The 19,700-nt window shown below is 37.4% G+C and overlaps 1 protein-coding gene across 2 annotated transcripts; it reads left to right on the top strand.

Moving 5' to 3' along the window:
• The first annotated feature begins 14,612 nt into the window (after nt 1–14,612).
• On the top strand, nt 14,613–18,504 carry LOC145087784 (serine/threonine protein phosphatase 2A 59 kDa regulatory subunit B' eta isoform-like). 2 transcript variants are annotated; one of them, XM_079025849.1, is made up of 4 exons: nt 14,613–14,807; nt 14,908–14,935; nt 15,190–16,658; nt 17,817–18,504. In XM_079025849.1, exons 3-4 carry the CDS (start codon nt 15,429–15,431, stop codon nt 18,138–18,140), a joined length of 1,554 nt encoding a protein of 517 aa, XP_078881975.1. In that variant the 5' UTR covers nt 14,613–14,807; nt 14,908–14,935; nt 15,190–15,428; the 3' UTR covers nt 18,141–18,504. The 2 variants fall into 2 exon arrangements, with proteins under 2 accessions (XP_078881975.1, XP_078881974.1); XM_079025848.1 differs by lacking the exon at nt 14,908–14,935.
• Nucleotides 18,505–19,700: the final 1,196 nt, after the last annotated feature.

The following is a 19,700-nucleotide window of genomic DNA, read 5'->3' as shown; positions in this document are numbered from 1 at the left end:
TATATATATATATATATATATATATATATATATATATATATCACAATTTTAATACAAGTAATTACTCATAAATGATCTATTTCTCGGTTATAATCCATCTCATCAAGGATCTATCTCACAAAGAATCTATCTTATTTATAAGTTATCTTTTAATTTGTAACACCCAGTTTCCAGAAGCTTTCTCTTTAAGGAATGATGGGCATTAAATGGACCAAGTTAGGGCCCTAGACTTCAAGGGTTTGGGTTTAGACTCATTTGGGCGTGATTTATGTAAGTTGGGTGATCCAAGCCTTCGGTTTGTGTTTTGGGAGTCCAAGGGTATAATGGTAAAAGTGATGCTTCAAGCCTTTTCTTGAATTAGGGATTCAAGTTTGGAAGGTTTTAAGTTGAAGGAGATTAGATGGAATTATAGGGTTTTCATTACCTTTCCGAGCATATAAAGATCACTAAAAATGGATTTGGGACGTGGGAGTTATGACCATTAGAAGTTAGGAAGGATATGGGTTTAGACCAGTACATTGGATGTACATGGTATGTACGTTGGGTGTACTAGGCCTTATTAATCATGAAGGTTCCCCCACGTACGTTGGGCGTACCTGGAGTCTGTTGGGCATACGCGAGGCAGGGTCAAACCCTAATTTTTGGGTCTTAGATCCTATTTAAAGGCCTTAAACTTTTGGAAACCCTTCTTACCTTTAGCCTCCACCCTCTAAAGCAATTCCCTCGAAACCCTAACCCTATTTGTGAGATTCTTGAGCTTGTGAGTGGTTTGGAGTGTTCTTGGTGCAACTTGGAGAAGAAGGAGCTCATTGGATAAGTGTTTGTTGTCTTGGAGCTTGTAGATCCAGACCTTGTTCACCTTGATCTTTCTTTAGTAGTTATAAAGCTTCAGTCTTATGGATCTTTTATGCATATCTAGTTTTAGATTATGTTATGGACTTGTTTTGGTCCCATGGTTGGATCTTGTGAGTAGAAGTTACTATAGGGCCTTTGAGCCCCATTTCTAGTCATTTGTGAGGTCATTAAGTTATAAAAATCGAATCTTGATGGGTATATATCTTCCATGCATGTGTTAATGGCATTTTGGTGAAGTTATGAACCTAGGACTTTTGTTTGGACTCCATTAAGCCATGCAAAGTCATAAAGTCATGAACTTTATGACTTAAGATGTCCCTTAGAGTTAGATCAGGGATTTTGATGATTTGGTCTTTAAGTATTAATAGCTTAAAGTTGATGTTGGGCAACAGAGCAGTATGCCGGGCATACTCGGGTGGTATGTGGTGTGTACTCACCCGAATGTCTTTATGGGCCATTTTGGGCTTGGGGTCATTTAGGTTTCTGGGCCATGAATTGTTGGGTCAAGTATGGGAAGGGTAAAATGGTCTTTTACTCCTCAGGATGATAGAATATGATTGGATCTTTGATTATGGGTTATTACCCTAATTATTGATTAGGATTGATCTTGGATATGTTCAGTGTGAGAAGTTGTGGTAGTAGCAGCTCGAGTGTAACGACCCAAAAATCATGACTAAAAAATTTCGTTTGAAAACATTACTTAAACCACGATTGTCAATCCATAACATGAATCATAGCATAAAATTAGAGTGTTAATTCAAAACATATTCTTATCATCAGAGTAAAACATCCCAGGCTGACTAACTATGGTGTGTGCCATACGATCATCCCGAGCTCTTCCTTCCGCTACCGAAAGTACCTGAAACCAAAACTGAAAACTGTAAGCACGAAGCTTAGTGAGTTCCCCCAAACTACCACATACCATACAATAACATATAAAGCACATATTGGGCCTTGCCCACTGCATCGGACCGAAGTCCGGACTAATTGGGGCCTTGCCCCTGCATCAGATCGAAATCCGAACTAACTGGGCCTTGCCCACTGCATCGGATCGAAGTTCGGACTAACTGGTGCCTTGCCCCTTGCATCGGACTGAAATCCGAACTAACTGGGCCTTGCCCACTGCATCAGACCGAAGTCCAGACTAACTGGGGCCTTGCCCCTGCATCAGACTGAAATCCGGACTAACTAGGCCTTGCCCACTGCATCTGACCGAAGTCTGGACTAACTGAACATAGCATAACATGATCATAGCATATAACATAAGCAAATATATTGCATACTGCATCGGACCGAGGTCCGGACTAACTAACACATAAACATGCCTGAATCACAAAGACATCAAGCATATTGAACTACTACATCAGACCAAAGTCTGGAACTACTGCTATCTAATCGGGCCGACATTATGGTCGTAGACCCGTTCCTACAGGAAGGAAAACTCACCTGAATTGCTGAACTCGGCCGATAACCCTCTGGCTGCTAACCGACAACTCTCTGAAATGTTGCTCCTCTAGCTTCTTGAGCTACCAATACCAATAATAACACTTAGCCTAAACTATCCACCCGAGGTCAACTAAGTCAACTCTGGTCAAAGTCAACCTTCCAGTTGACCCGACTCACCGAGTTGTTCTACCAACTCGTCGAGTCCATGCTCATCTATCTCAAAACAACCCCGACTCCACTCGTCAAGTCTGGAAATAACTCGACAGGTTCTCCTTCAACTAACACTTCGGGACCATCCTCAACCGACTCGCCGAGTTCATCCTTAAACTCGTCAAGTTTATCATCATAGCATGAATGTCTAGGCTTTGACTCGCCGAGTTGTATGAACAACTCGTCGAGCTCATCTTCATAACTAAGAAGATTGTCTTGGACTCACCGAGTACCTCATTGAACTCGTCAAGTGCTATGATCTCATCACCATTATGGGTCCTGACTGACTGAATCCTCCTTAACCCCACTCACTGATCTGAATTATAAACATAAGGATTTAAGTTTGCGACCCGACTCGCCGAGTCCATGAACTGTCTCGCCGAGTCCTCCTTGTGACATCTCTACTCTGTTGATTTCAGTCCATCCCAACACCTCTAACTCATAGATCTGGACTCCTTATGCTAGCATTGCACGTAAAGTTGCTAACTTTATGTGCATGTAAGGTGTTATGAAGCCAAAACACTTAATCCAAGCTAGAAAGAAGGTCTAGGTCATGAAATGGGATCCTAGCTGGATAAAGCCAACAACTTTGAGCTTCTAAAGCTCAAGAGTGTCCAGATATGTGTCCAATCCATCCTCAACGACTTAATACTCGGATTGACCTTGGAAATGGTCCAAATGTGACCAAATCTATGCTAGAAAGGGGGTCTAGATGATTAATAGTCAAGGTATAAGCTTTTTACCTCTAAATGGTCTGAATGCTACCCCAACTCTGGATCTAAAGCTTCTTCTTGCACCACCAAGGTCCTTCTTCCTTCTCCAAGCTTCAATTCACTCTCAAGGCAAGAACTAGCTCAACAATGGAGTTGGGTGGCTAGGGTTTTGGGTTCTGGATGAGAGAGGCTATAAATGAACCCTAGGGAAGAGAATAAGACGCTTAAATAGGGTACCAAGTCCTGAAATTAGGGTTTCCCAACCCAGACCAGACTCGCCGAGTCCACTCGACGACTCGTCAAGTTGGTCACTTACTTTTCCACACGGAGCCCGCTCCGACTCGTCGAGATCTTCCTTGAACTCGACGAGTTGACTCCTTTGACTAAGGGCTTTTCTTTCCTTTCTTGGTCTTTCAGATTCTGGGTGTTACATCGAGTGTAAGATTTATTGACATCAGACTGAGGTGAGTCTCTTCATTGTAATCATGGGTTGAAGGCAACAACGCTGTCCCATTGGATTATGTTTGTAGGATGATGGTTGTCTTTGTGACACTTCCTGATATGCCTGTATGTGCTTGTTGTCTTCGTGACCCATGCTTATATGCATGTATGCTTATGTATGTTCGGTGAAACGGACTCGGGGGTTGATACGGACCCGACACAACTTCAAGCTGTTATATAGAGTCATTATGGACTCGGGGTTGATATGGACCCGGAGGTTAATACGGACCCAACACAACTACAAGTTGTTACATAGAGTTATTATGGACTTGGGGTTGATATGGACTCGACACAACCACGTCTTGTTATATTGGTATACATGTTGTATGTGGTATTTTGGGGAACTCACTAAGCTTCGTGGTTACTGATGTTGCCATACTTATACACATTTTAGGCAATATTTTAATACATTTTAATTAATATTTTGGTTATTTGCAAAGATATGTGATATTTTGGGGAACTCGTACAAGTCGTGTATGTTTTACTGTTTATAACACTTTTAATTTTAATTCAATCATATATCAATCATGCAGTAAGAACCATACATAAACACAACTAAATTTAAAACCTTAATCTCACATTCAACACAATGTCATAGAAAGGTAAGTGTGTATACCTCTAATTCAACATCATAACACTTGAATCTTGCTAAAAATATGTTAGAAACACCATCATCTGGCTTAGTTACATAAAAACATCCTATAGAATCTCTCATCTGTTCTGGAAGTGAAATAACAAAAAATAATCGTATTATGTTTTTAATTATTGGTCAAACTTAGGTGAAAATCACTTATCAACATTTTAGCATGAACTGAGTTGTCCAAAGCACAATTCTTACTCAAGGCGAACTGAATTATATGCTAAACATTAGTCTGGTCTGCTGGTACTTGAATGTAACACATATTGGCACAAACGAGTATGTATCTGCTTGTTTTGGACATCTTTTTCACCTTTAAGTCTAAATTGAACTACCACTTTCATTCATATTATAAACAACATTTAAGAACATTTAGACCTTCAAAATCTCTCATGTACAAAAGCAAAATATCACTTTTCCAATGAATCCATGTATTGACTACTTGTATACTTTCATAATGTATACATTATAATATATATATATATATATATATATATATATATATATATATATATATACTTGATCACTTTTATTCTAACACACACACACACACACACACACACACACACATATATATATATATATATATATATATATATATATATATATATATATAATTGACATCTCCCAAGATCTTAACATTTATTTGAGAAGTATATAAGTATTTCCCTATATCACACTCCATCAACATCCAGGACATCCTCAATGGTTCTTCTCATATTATGCATAATATATAAAAAAAACAACATACTTTAATTTTCTCCCATTTTCATCAACCTTCTTATGTACCATAAACCAAACCTCCTATTTCACATATTTTACACACAACATGACATGATCACTATTTACATGGATATGAAAATGTTATATCATATTGCCTACATTTGGCTATTTAACTTTTCCCCTAAAATCTTCAAGTTTAATATATATGTAACGTCACAAAATCACACACATTTTAAACTTTTCAAAACAACCCATATACGAAAAAAGTGTCTACAAAACCATTGTTTTCAAAACATTATTTAAAATCAGTCTCCTAAAATTTAATCAGTCATAAAACCAAGGATATGTATTGTCACGCCTTTGCCTTGCCACGGTTTCTCAGAAGTACTTGAAACAATAAACTGAAACTGTAAGCACAAAGATAGTGAGTTCCCCCAAAGTACCACCACATAGACATAACAAACAACAACATGCATATAATGCCTTTCAACCCGACTGGAACGCCATGCCCGACTACACACTATCTAGACCGCTCACAGAACCTTCAACACGACTGGAACGCCTCACCAGGCCTTTAGCCGATCTAGACCGTTCTCTGGGCCTTTTGTCTGACCGGTATGCCTCTTAGGCCTTCAGTCTATCCGGGCCGCCCTATGTCACTTGGCCTTCGGTCTACACCGGTCCAACTCAACCCAACCACACATGACATGTCGACATATACATAACAGATAAACATATACAACCAGTCAACAACCAATAAGACAAATCTACAGATCACTAAGCATAACATCATCTTATATACCAGGATATCAATCTAACAGATCACTACATGACAATAACATACTATCACATAACTTGATATCTAATCCAATGGGCCGGCCTTGGTGCCTTCGACCTGCAAGGACATTGAGGAAAACTCACCTCTCAATCTGAACAATAGCTGATGAGGTCCCGAATCCGAATCTCAACTTTAACCGTCACCTCTAAAAGAAAGATCAAAGTGAACAAAGTCTGGATCTACAAGCTCCAATGCAACTAACACTTCTTCAATGAATTCCTTCTTCTCCAAGGTGCACCAAGCACACTTCAAAGCACTTAAAAACACCTTTTTTTGCTCACAAGGATCAATATAGGGTTAGGGTTTCAAGAAAGGGTGTTGGAGAGGTGGAGTATGAGAATGGAATGGGTTTAGGGGAGTTAAGGAGCTTAAATAGGACTCAAATCACAAAAATAGGGTTTGAGCACTGATCGCATGCGCCCTGCGTACTCAATTTACGCCCAACGTACTAGGGATGTCTTAGTACGACCAACATACATGTTGAGTATGCCAACGTACTGGGGATGCCCTAGTATGCCCTATGTACTCCCCGTACGCCCTGCGTACGCGACTGACCTAGAAATCGCCTAACTTCAAACGGTCGTAACTTCTTCGTTCCAACTCCGTTTTCGATGTTCTTTATATCCACATAAAGGTATTGAAGATCTCTAAAATATCATCTAACTGTATTTGACTAAAAAATTCTCGAAAAAAATCCATATTTCATGCAAGAACCAAGCCTATGATTTTTCCTTTTCTACCCTTCGGCCCAAAACACAATTCAAGGGTAAAATCTCTTAACTAACATTACCCCTTCCACAAGGACTAAGATTTTCCTCCTCAAGGCCCAAAGACTTACATAATTGACTTCCGGCCCACGACCTGGAAATGACAGGAAACATGATGTTACAATCCTCCCCCACTTAAATTAGATTTTGTCCTCGAAATTCTGTCTCGGTTACAATTTCTAAAACAACACCAACATGTTCTATAAACTACCTTTAACCATTTTGGAATCAAGGCCTATTATAAATAAAATTTGATAGACCACTCGGAAACCCCAACCGCCAACAAGCACTCCAATAACTTGAAAATGCCCAACGCAACACTTTTCTTTCTCTCCCTAACTGCATGACCCAACTTGCAAAGAAAACCACACAAACCGGGGACTCTCAATACTATAATCACAAACCATCCTCGTCACTATACTTCCCAAAATTGGGAACCCATTAGTATGTTCTCAGAAACCTTACCCTAAGATTGATGATGATCCATTCGTCGAACCTTCCCCTAGTCCTTTACTGGGGACACCACAAAAACATGTTGAAAAGATACTCAAAACATTCTGATTGTGAATTCAACCAATTCCAAATCCATAAGACATACCAAAAACCTTAAATAAACCCTTGACTCCCTGACAGGCCATTACCAACCACTGTTCTTATGAGCAGAGATGATCAATCCAATAATTTTCACATTACATCCAACCCTTATCAGCTTAGGTGTAACCCCACATGGAAAATCACTTGAGTCATTCACAACTGATACCCACCCTTGGTAACCAAACCCCTAATAATAGCTCACCAACCAACAAAATTTATAATGCAAACACTTTGCAAGAAACTTTCTGATACACGACTGATACTCCCAACAAACCTTAACTGCTCATTTTATCCAAACCAGTTGGTTACTGAGTCTCCTGATTCCCAAGAACCATGTCATGCATCTAACCATGCCAAAGTGATTTGAGACATAAGAGCCTCAAACAAATGAATACCGTGTCTAAAGATACTCAACCATCAACCCATTTCCTTGCAAGAACCCAAACAACGTCCCTCTCAATGCTAACTGAGCGCAACAATGCCATACTCTTTTACCATGCACAATTCCTTTCACAGAACAAGCTGCCACTAACGTAAAAATCCGATGAAAACATGGCCGAACACGACCCAACAATGGGACAAACGATCGTACTCTTGTTCTAATTTAAAAATTATAACCCAAAAAAGGAACTATGCATATAATTTGAACCGAGTGCTCCATTGCTATGTTGACCAGTCCACATACCCCTCATGACAATATCTGATGAACTTACCACAATACACACCCAAAACTTCTGAAAAATCTTTGCTTTGATGATGTATGAAATGGCCAATGATCAAGAACACATTGACACCTAATCCAGCGAGCCAAAACCTACGTGGAGCTGGACATACCCATCTCTGAAACCGATTTTTTGATCGACAACTGCCCCATCTAGACTGTAAATAGCAATCCATACAACGAGCTAACAAGTTCCTCAATAACCGATACTCAACCTGATTGATCCGAGCGCCTTCTCATCTATTCATTAGCATCCCAAAAAGGAACCAATGACTACGGATCATTGACCAACTACTTCCTGCTACGAGACAACTTGTATATCTCTTGAACACATACATACGAGCCACTTACTCTACACCCCTGACTTGACCAAATCTTATACTAAAATCCCACATACCCGCACCGTAGATCCCTATGAACCATTCTTCCAACACCACAAACTCGAACAGATCGATGATCCTCCAAGCAGAATACTTAATTCTCCCCCACTTAGGGTTTGAACTATCACCCACTAGCATTGCCACCAACCATATCTCAAACCGGCTCAACCAAGTACAAACCATCCCTGACTTTTGGATGGTTTAACACACACAAGACGATCTTCCAGATAAGGATCAAGCAACCTTAAGAGATTCTGAAAACCTCAGAAATTTTCCAATCCTAACCACCTTAACATTAAGGATTTCATGCAAATGCATAAGCAAAACACCAACTTACTATTCAAACATCCACTCTTTGCCTACAATCCCAACCGTCAATCTGGTACATGACCTGCCTATATCAAAAGAAAACAGACCCTTGATTGCATCATTACACATCCATACCACATCAATCCTCCTGTGCATTCCCACGATGTCATGCTACCGCCAAACACTGCAGCCACTAGCCCCCAAGTTGGGTTTACATCCCAACTCTGAACGTCACAAACCTGCTCACTCCTTCTCGGAAAAATGTCATGATATAATCCTCGCCATAGATAAAAACATTCCAGTCCATCTATCAACCACTCAGCTTTCCAACTGCCATCCTCAAACCAATCATAACAATTGTTTCCTCCATGAGTCCCACGACTCAAATGCACGACCTTGAGCAAGGCCTTCGAGACCTCAAAACCAACAAACTCACCTAGGTCTGCACCATCAAGCCAAACTGACATCGCCACTGAGGCCCAAAACAATTACCAAATCCATCCTCATGCCTGAACAACCATAACCAAAAGAACAAAAGTTATGGAACCAACGCCACGAATCGTGGTATCAAACCATGTATCTTCCCCGAACGACCCTTAGAATCCCTAAAATTTTCCTCGATTCGAGTATGGATCCTATGATTTCAGTAGTACGGGCCTAATACTACCTTCCACACCTATCCATACTTTCCTCACGAATCATCACAGATCCTCTAAGCCACCTACTCATAATAATACTGTGAAATCCCCAAAATCTCGGCCAGAAAAGACCGATTTTCATTTATGCTTTTAAATAATTTCAGAGTAAATCCTTTTGATTTGAAAGAGTTGCGGAATTTGTTCCCAAAACAAAACATGATAAAATAATATTTATCAAAGCATTTCATCAAGAGATGCATTTCATTATATAATCAAAACTCGGGGTGTCATGTTCCGATACAGACCATAAAGCATAAACGATAAACATTACAAGTCATTCAACAAATATATACATATACAGACTTGTAGACAAAACAACAAGATGATCCATCCATCTTACGCCCTTGTGCCACTTCCTGTAATACAAATAAAACTGAGTGGGTCAGGCTTGGGAGCCTGGTGAGCATATAGGGTTTTCAACCCACAATAAATAAGTTATATTTAATTTCACCAACCAATCACTATCCCGATTACCCATTCCCGTTATCCTCACTTTACGTCCCTAAAACAACATCTATCTCAAGGGACCTAATCTAGGATTTTCATCGGGACGGACATCACTGCGAAGGGGTTTCCTCAACAATAGATATCCTAAAGGCAACCATGAGGGGGATAGAGTACACCGGTGAACACATCGTTCACAACACCTACAGGTTATGAACCTGCTAGCGTTCCACTGGACTGTCTAGAAGGAGTCCGTGGTCGTTATCCATACTCCGCTGAATAACTAGATCAACAACAACAACATCGAGGCCTCTCATCTGTTTATTACACACCAACTATCTACCCATGTTCTACCCAACATATTAGTAGATAAGAATATATATTCTCATACATAGTTTAAACCTGTATATCATTTTCATTCAATATATACTCCACATAACAGATGAGGCATACCACATAACACGTATTCCATAGAAAACAATTCAGATCTATGAGATAGAATAAAGTGAATATCCATTCACGCATACAATCACAAAATATACACATAACAAGTATATCATATAAAATACTTCATAGTTACTCGTTAGAAGAAAGTAACTATACCCTCGCACATATAAACCACAATTTACTTAATACACTCAAACCGCACTTGTATTATTATCGTGTTTATGAAAGGTAGTATACACTCACTTGATCAGAAGATGATCGGACAGCACTACGACTTGCAGAAGTAGTAATCCACAGCAGATCTGGAAGATCTCCTCAAAAATCAAACTTCTTGCGGGCAGAGCTTCGACTCGGGAACCGCACTTCTCGGGATCTTCGGGATCTCGGGACTTGCCTCGGGGCTAGAGAATAATACCGGGGCTTCGGGGTATTTCTGGCACGCAAAACGATGCAAAAAGGGAGAGAGAAGAGAAGAAATTGGCAATTGGGTCGGTTGCCTTCGGTTCCTATTTATAGGAGGCTGGAGCCTCGGAGTACGCGGGGCTTACAGGCGTACGCGGGGCGTACTAGCCTCCGAAATCGTCACTGCATGCGTCATCCGAAGTGTCGACACTATCGGAGTACGCGGGGCGTACGTCGGATCGGACTGGTGACTCGTCTTCGGATAATACCTCCGAATTTATAATTAAATTTAAATACAAAATGATTAATAAACTTCGGAAATTCATAACTTCTTCATACGAACTCCGTTTTCGACGTTCTTTATATCCACAGAAAGGTGAGACTATGCTCTACAACTTTCGTTTAGACTCCGTCGGCTAATTTTGACTTTATTTTTATTAATTATTTTTAATAGGCCGGGACAGAAACTTTCGTTATAAATTCATAACTTCTTCGTTTGACGTCCGTTCTCGCCTAACTTTTTATCGTTTCGATACCAACAATGAGATCTTCGATTCTCATTTAGATTGCTTCGGCTAAAAACCGCCCGATCTCAATTCGAGTATTTCAGGCTGCACACTGCTAAGTCGAAACTTCGATAAATCATAACTTCCTCATACGAAGTCAGATTTGGGCGTTCTATATATATTCGGAAACCTCGTTTCAACTACTACAACATTAACCAAATATATTAAGTTTATTTTACACTTAAATTTTGACGCTTATATTTATTCTTAATTAATCAGACCACATAATTAAGCAATTAAGCACAAAACACATAATACTCAAATAATACATTCTTATTATTTCAAAATGGGTTACAAAGGTTAACCTAGACTATCACATTGCTAAAAACGGCAAGCCCGGAAACACAGGCGTTACAAATACTCCCAATACATGCTCAAAATCATAGCAACCGCACTCAAATACTTTCTAGGATCCCCTAGGATTCCCCACCCCCTGCCATTAGTTGCTGAAGAACCCCTATTAATGTCAGCTAACCACTTCATGAATACAATCACATGAAACAAAGCTTAAATAATCTTTCCAGTAACAGACTTAACCCTACAACGGTTAGACTCAAACGAGAGTTGCGAAGCAGAGTTAAATCCATCACTCTGAGATTATTTAACCTTTGCAACATGTGACTTACCATATTCACTTAATAGTTAACTCACATCACTAAGAGGTCCACAAAGCACAAAGCAAGCAACATTCAGGCATTAGAAAGTCTAACCAACATACCACCTATTCAGGCTATTCTACCCAATCATATGAATTCCATACTAGCATGCAACTCTAAAAGCTCAAACAACAAGCATTCAAAGGCATCTAACCTAACATCAAATCCTAAGCAAATACTCATACGAAATTCCCAACCTCTAAGCTCAAGCATCTAGGATACACATTGATCTTGTCCTCACTTTCTCAAGAGTGGATAATAATTTCTCATGCTGACCTGCTATGACCTGTATTCACTCATGAAACTTCCACCAACCCAACAGCCACTCGTGCATGTTAATCATACATAACGTTGAATCATATAGACAATCGAATACCTAATTCTACCCTAAGCCCTTTATCAGAAAAGAACAGGAAATAAGACTAAACCATTTCTCAGGCTATAAAATCTTTGTTATGTACAACTATGATGCATACACTATGCAACTACAATAATGGTGTCAATTTCATATTAGAAAGAATCCTAGGCTATTAGGCAATTCTATCGTGCAATTAATAAAGATCCCTAGCCTATTACTATCATGTTGTTCTACCATAACATAATACCAAATAACAGTGTGATAACTTGGGGTCTACTTATTGGCCCCGACTAATCGTACACATCACATCCTTTCTTGATTATTTGAAAACAATTTAAAAAAAAATCATTTTAAAAACCTTTGCAGTTCCTTAGTTTGAGACTGGATTCCCACATATGTTCCTCCAATTCATTCAAACCAAGGCTCTGATACCAACTTGTAACGTCACAAAATTACATAAATTTTAAACTTTTAAAACAACCCATTTACTAAAAGAAGTGTCTACAAAACCATTGTTTTCAAAACATTATTTAAAATTAGAGGCTCCTAAGATCCAATCAGTCATAAAACCAAGGAAGTGTACGGTCACGTCTTCGCCTTGACATGGTTCTTAGAAGTACCTGAAACAATAAACTGAAATTGTAAGCATGAAGCTTAGTGAGTTCCCCCAAAGTACCACCACATACACATAACAAACAACAACATGCATACAAAGCCTTTAGCCCAATTGGAACGTCGTGCCGAACTACAGACTATCTGGACCGCTCACAGAACCTTCAGCATGACTGGAACGCCACACCGGGCCTTCAGCCTGATTGGTATGCCTCTCAGGCCTTCAGTCTATCCGGGCCGCCCTAGGTCTCTTGGCCTTCGACCTAAAACACAATTCAAGGGTAAAACCTATTAACTAACATTACCCCTTCCAAAAGGACTACAATTTGCCTCCTCAAGGCCCAAAGCCTTACACAATTGACTTCCGGTCCACAACCTAGAAATGATCGGAAACAAGATGTTACAGTATATCTGTATGTAACTCAGATCTGCCATTTGAAAATACTTCTAGTATACTCATACTATTCATATAACATGTTCTCATCAACATCAAGAACATTCCAGACATACCACAAGCCATGAATCCTCACATTTAGAATTTCTTATTATATTAATGTACTTTGCCAAAATATGTATTCAAGTAATTGATCATTATTAAATTATATCTTATCACATAAACATCTTTCATACATCATTTTATGTTACTTTAAAGTTGTGTCACACCATAAATACATCTAATCAAGAATTTCACCTTCAATCCTCACGATAGTCACTTTGTCTAATTAGACATCATACTTTATCACACCTACTTATAAAAATGTTCAACTTTACTTGTTATAATTGTTATAATAATCATCATTATGGAATTATCATATTGTTTGGGAGCCTAACTTCCATTCACATATATCTCCTAATTTTTCATCCTTAAATGTCCCATTACCCCAATTATGATGATGTACAGTCATTTACGCCACAAATATATGGGTTCTTCATATTTATGCATAAAAAAATACACAGGTTCTATATTTATCAATTACATTCAAGACCACATGCTTTATAAAAGTTTAGGTGTCATATCATCCCTACACTTCAAACAAAAATGCAAGTAAAATTCATTTTTGATCAAATTTGGGTGTTTTACATACACACCATTCAAAGTTACATACACTTATTAAAATGTCTTTCATCTTATCAATTTTACTCCAATAATTCACATCACATGAAAATACTTGAAATTTCCATCCCCTATGCATCCCACTTCATTTTTGCCTTCATATAGCTTCATATAACAAAGTACGTTTCTTTACAATAGAAACCAAACAATTAATACTAGCAACCCCCTCCTTAATTTCTTCTCTCGTTTGGTTTTTTTTTTTTTTTTTTTTTTTTTTTTTTTTTTTTTTTTTTTGGTAATAGTACACATGATTTTGTTGTCATCCTACTACCAAACACCACCTAGTCTATTTGGTTATATAAAATGAAATATAAAAGAATAAAATCAGATAATAGAATAAACAATATAACTGAATGAATTATTATATTTCATTATGTTGGTTGACATGTATGAATGAAGTGAGTTTTCATATAAGCAAGATAATTGCATGAATTATTATAATCCATTCTATATATTTGTATTTCAACAAAAATAAATCATTATATTTTTATAATTTTTATCTTAATCCCATTCTACATCAATATAATTAAAATATTACAAGAAATGCATGACGAGAAAATTGATAAGAGGGAGAGGGGGAGAGAGAAAAGAGCATTTGACAGCAATTAACAAAAAAAAATAAAAAAATCCTTGTAATTTCTTACCGAACCAAACACATTAGACAAGAACCAGCAACTCATTTTCTCTTTCTCTCTCATCCCTCTCTCCTCAATTCAGATCGTTTTCAGAATTCCGTCACTGATCCTTCGAGTTATCTTCTTTTGACTTTTTTCTTGATGATATTCTCCGTTATCTGTTGTCCAGAACAAACCTCACGTAAGTATCATATTATCAACCTCCCTATTTCTTCTTTTTGACTTGCACAATTTGATTTCCTTGGTTGTTTTTTCGCTTTATCTGTTCCTGTTGATTTTAGGCGATCTTTGAAGAAGAATGCTATGCCGGTATTGTAGATCATGCCCAGATCTTGTTGTATTTTGATCTCAATGTCTGGGCTCTGAATAATTGTGACAAGGAATAAGAAATATGTCGCTTTCCCCCTTGCAATTTTGTTTCAAATAGGGTTCAGAATTTGAACTTTCTTCTAAAAACTCTGAATAATTTGGTCAATGAATTGTATGATAGCTTTGATTTCAAGGGTTTCTGCATTATTGGATCTATTTTTCCCCACCTAATAGCTGGATTTGTTTGCTCGCAGGAGAAGTCTGTTTTCAAGCTTCGGCTAGGTCATATTTAGAATCCATCTTCTGTGTTTTTTGATGCTGATGTCGTCATGAAGCCGACTTATAATTGGTTTCAAGAGCTTGTGGTTCTTTGATGCTCTCCATAGGCGATATCACACCACTTTTTTTTATTTATGTATAAGAAGCATTAAGCAATCTCTTAGCGGTTTTTGGTGTTGGGCAAGGCAAAACATTGCAGTTTGTCATTTAAGTGATGATCAAACAGATACTCAATAGGATCCCACGGAAGACACATAAGTCAACCGAAAATCGAGATGGAGGGAACTCTAATTCATCTTCGAATGCATCAACCAGTTCAAGGGGCAACAGTGATGTAGCAAATAGTCGATCTGGTAGTTCAAATCCTACATCTGGTCATGGGCAAAATCTTCAATCTGCTTCAAATACTGGCCTAACACAAGGGTCTAATAAGCTTGATAATGCTCCAAATTCAAAGTTGAATGGGAATCCAGCAGTTTCCAATGCATACGAAGCTTTACCTAGCTTCAAAGATGTTCCAAACTCTGAGAAACAAAACTTGTTCATCAAAAAGTTGAATCTGTGCTGTGTTGTGTTTGACTTCACCGACCCCACAAAGACTTTGAAAGAAAAGGAGGTCAAAAGACAGACTTTGGTTGAACTTGTTGATTATGTTTCTTCTGCAAATGGGAAATTTTCAGAAAATGTGATGCAAGAAATAGTGAAGATGGTGTCTATAAACATATTTAGAAGACTCACACCACAACCTCGTGATAACAAAATATTAGAAACTTTTGATGGGGAAGAAGAAGAACCCTCCATGGATCCAGCATGGCCTCATTTGCAGCTAGTGTATGAGTTCCTTCTAAGGTTTGTAGCATCACCAGAGACAGATGCAAAGCTGGCTAAAAGGTATATTGACCATACTTTTATATTGAGGTGGCTTGACTTGTTTGACTCTGAGGATCCAAGAGAACGCGAGTACTTAAAATTTGTACTTCATCGTATGTATGGAAAGTTCATGGTGCATCGTCCATTTATCAGGAAAGCAATCAACAACATATTCTTTCGGTTCATTTTTGAAACTGAAAAACATAATGGAATTGCAGAGCTTCTAGAAATTCTAGGAAGTATTATCAATGGTTTTGCTTTGCCATTGAAGGAAGAGCACAAGCTCTTTCTTGTTAGGGCATTAATACCCCTCCACAAGCCCAAATGCATACCGATGTACCATCAACAATTATCTTACTGCATCACTCAATTCGTTGAAAAAGACTGCAAACTTGCTGATACTGTTATTAGAGGTTTATTGAAGTATTGGCCAATTACAAACAGTTCAAAGGAGGTGATGTTCTTGAGCGAGCTTGAGGAGGTTCTAGAAGCCACTCAGCCGCCTGAGTTTCAAAGATGTATGGTGCCTCTGTTTCGCCAGATTTCTCACTGTTTGAGCAGTTCACACTTTCAGGTAATTAATCAGTTTTATTGCTTCATTCTTTAATCTTTATTATTGCTGTTTCACTTATAGCTACCTATTCATACCAATGCACCTTACTTGGAATCCTCTCTCCCATTCCCATTCCCATTCCCATTCCCTGTTCGTGCTCATGTTCATGTTCTATAGAGGAAACTCTCACTTGTAAGTTGTAGCTAGTACTCTAGATATTTTCATCATATAAATAGTTTATAGGAAATTCAAGGGAGCTGTTGATGTAATTTGACCTTAAACTATGAGTTAGGTTGTTGGAAGGAAAACTATAAGCAGGGAGGGGAGGGGTAGGTTGAAGGACTAAGGATTCATAGGTATTTGGGGAAATCGGAAACCCTGTGAGTGACAAATTGGTATTAGAGGCAGCTTGAAGCAGTAACAAGAAGCATAGTCAGAGGAAAAGAAAAACCATGAGCCAAGCTGTTTGAGCTGATGCTTAAGAGGAAGTATAATGGGAGATCTGTCATAGGATCACTTGAAGAACATGATTGTTAGCTCAATTCCAAAAGTGAATCTTTTAAAGGCAATAATCAATTCAATTAACCACGACTTTCTACTTAAAGAATCAGACATTGTCAAGGACTTTGTAGTTTGGAAAGGAATTCATCATCAATCATCATGACCTTTGCATCATAAATCCTTGATTTACTCTTTTGAATCTAAAGGAAATATTATACTTCTCATGGTGGCAAAGTCAATCTAGTTACGTTTAAATGTTGGCCAGGGTTAATGCACCTTGGAAGTTAAGGAAGAGGAAATACCATAAAAAACCCTTGTGTAAATGAGAATCTAATTATTATGATAACACTGGTGAGGTGAGATATGTGGAGAGATGAATGTTTTGGGGTATTAAGTCAAGAAAGGAAGCATGTGGGGTAAAATGCTGAGAATATGGTAGTAGATGAAGCTCTCATTTAATTTCAAGATCCACATTCATGGGATGGGACCCAAGGAAGAAGAAATGAATATGTAAGAATTTAGGTTAGGGAAATGAAGAGTGTAAAAGATAGTCTTTACCTTGTTGTTTGTATTTTAAATTTTAATTAATCATCCTTGGCTTAAATATATACTCTATTAGAGTGTAGAATGATATTGATTATTGAAAAATTAAGAATTTGTGAATGTTTGTTGTTGTAGGTGGCTGAAAGAGCATTGTTTCTGTGGAACAATGACCATATTGAGAACCTAATAAAACAGAACCGGAAAGTAATCCTCCCGATCATATTCCCGGCGTTGGAAAGAAACACGAAAAGCCACTGGAATCAAGCAGTGCGGAGCCTGACTTTAAATGTGCGCAAAATCTTCTCTGATTCGGACCCTCAGCTGTTTGAGGAGTGCCTGTCGAAATTCCAACAAGATGAATCCCGAAAGGAGGAAACCATTTCCAAACGTGAAGCCGTATGGAAACGCCTCGAAGAAGTTGCTGCAAACAGATCCATGTCCACCACTGCCCCTGGCTAGAAAAAATACCATTATTCATTATTCTTACTTGTTAGACTTCACAAACAACACAATCATGGATATGGGAACAACGGAATTAATTGGCAATCACACTGCTGCTGTTACTGTTGCTGTTGGTATCATTTGAATGCCAAGAATATGTGTATATGCAGCGTATCTAATATCTATATCTATATATTTGGTACGGGGTGTCCTTGAATTTCTCCCATTTTGTTGTTGTCGAGAAAAAAGCTTTCATTTTTCTTTTATTTTTCATTTCCTTTTCTTGTTTTTTTTTTCTCCCTCTATATATCTCCATGAATTCGTCATATGATTGTACTCCTTTATTTTTTATTTTTAATGTGTATCATATTACTTTTTAACCTTTGGTTTCTTTCACTTCATTATCTGTTTTTGGTTTCCTCTTGTGGGAAATATATTCTCACTTTTAATTTCCAACTGGTTAGGCATTGGACATTTTTAACGACTTTTCTTCTCCACCAATTACAGCCATATAATATCTTTCAATCATCTTAAGAAAACTTTTTTTTTTTTTTTTTTTTTTGAACTGGATATATGCTTAATCCAGTTATAAGTAACTAACTGAATATTATCCCTTGTCTTTAAGGGAGAACATATATTTTTGTTAAACACCAAGGAGTTAGACGCCTTTCAAATTAACCAAACCACATAATATGATAATAGATTAAACTAAGCTTAGGGTGTGTTTGGTTATGAAAAACGGTTTTTACTTTTCAAGAAAATGATATTAGAAAATAAAGTTGAATTTTTATTTTCAGTTTTCAATGAAAATTTTAGAATTTGATTGGAAATGGTGAAGTTTCTATTTTTCATCTTAGAAATTTAAAAAACTTGTAAAAATTACTTTTTTAATTTACATATAATTTATAAAACAGAAAAATTTCATTTTTTGGAAAGCTTTTGAAATTGAATCAACCAAACACGTTTTTTAAATTATCATTTTCATTTGAACATTTTAATAGAAAACTAATTTTTTTTTTGCAACTTAACGCACTCTTAGGGTGCGTTTTGTTGTAAAAAACTGTTATCATTTTCCAAGAAAATGTTTTAGAAAATAGAATTGAGTTTTCAATAAAAATTTTAAAAAATACGTTTGTTTTGAGGCGGTAAAGTTTCCATCTTCAATTTTAAAAATTTAGAAAACTGTAAAAATCATTTTTCTAATTTACATAATTTGGAAAATAGAAAATTTTTCATTTTCTTGGAAATTTTTTGAAAACTAAATCAACCAAAAGTGTTTTCAAAATTTTCATTTTCATTTGAAAATTCTCATGGAAAACTATAAAATTTTTCGCAACTAAACACAGTCTTTTGTTTTTGTTTTTGTTTTTTTCTTTCCATGAACCAGGGATTCCAAAACCTTAATGGTGCGTTTAGTTATGAAAAAATGAGTTGTTCTCCGAAATTTTTTTTCAAGAAAAATGAGAATTTTGAAAACACGTTTAGTCAACAATCTTTCTATATTTTTTCATGGAAAATTTTCATTTTTTGTTTTCCAAAATTTTCTACGAAGAACTTAGAAAATTTTGGAAAACCGAT

Source organism: Lactuca serriola, chromosome 2 (assembly GCF_051521515.1).
Source record: "Lactuca serriola cultivar US96UC23 chromosome 2, Lser_US96UC23_V15, whole genome shotgun sequence".
Taxonomy (NCBI): Eukaryota; Viridiplantae; Streptophyta; class Magnoliopsida; order Asterales; family Asteraceae; genus Lactuca; species Lactuca serriola.
This window is presented reverse-complemented; position numbering and strand designations above follow the sequence as displayed.

Bases quoted from the DNA above. Each gene is read 5' to 3' on its own strand.
- LOC145087784 (XM_079025848.1), top strand. From the start codon at position 15,429: ATGATCAAACAGATACTCAATAGGATCCCACGGAAGACACATAAGTCA. The intron at 16,659-17,816 runs GTAATTAATCAG...TTGTTGTTGTAG, and splicing joins TGAGCAGTTCACACTTTCAG to GTGGCTGAAAGAGCATTGTT.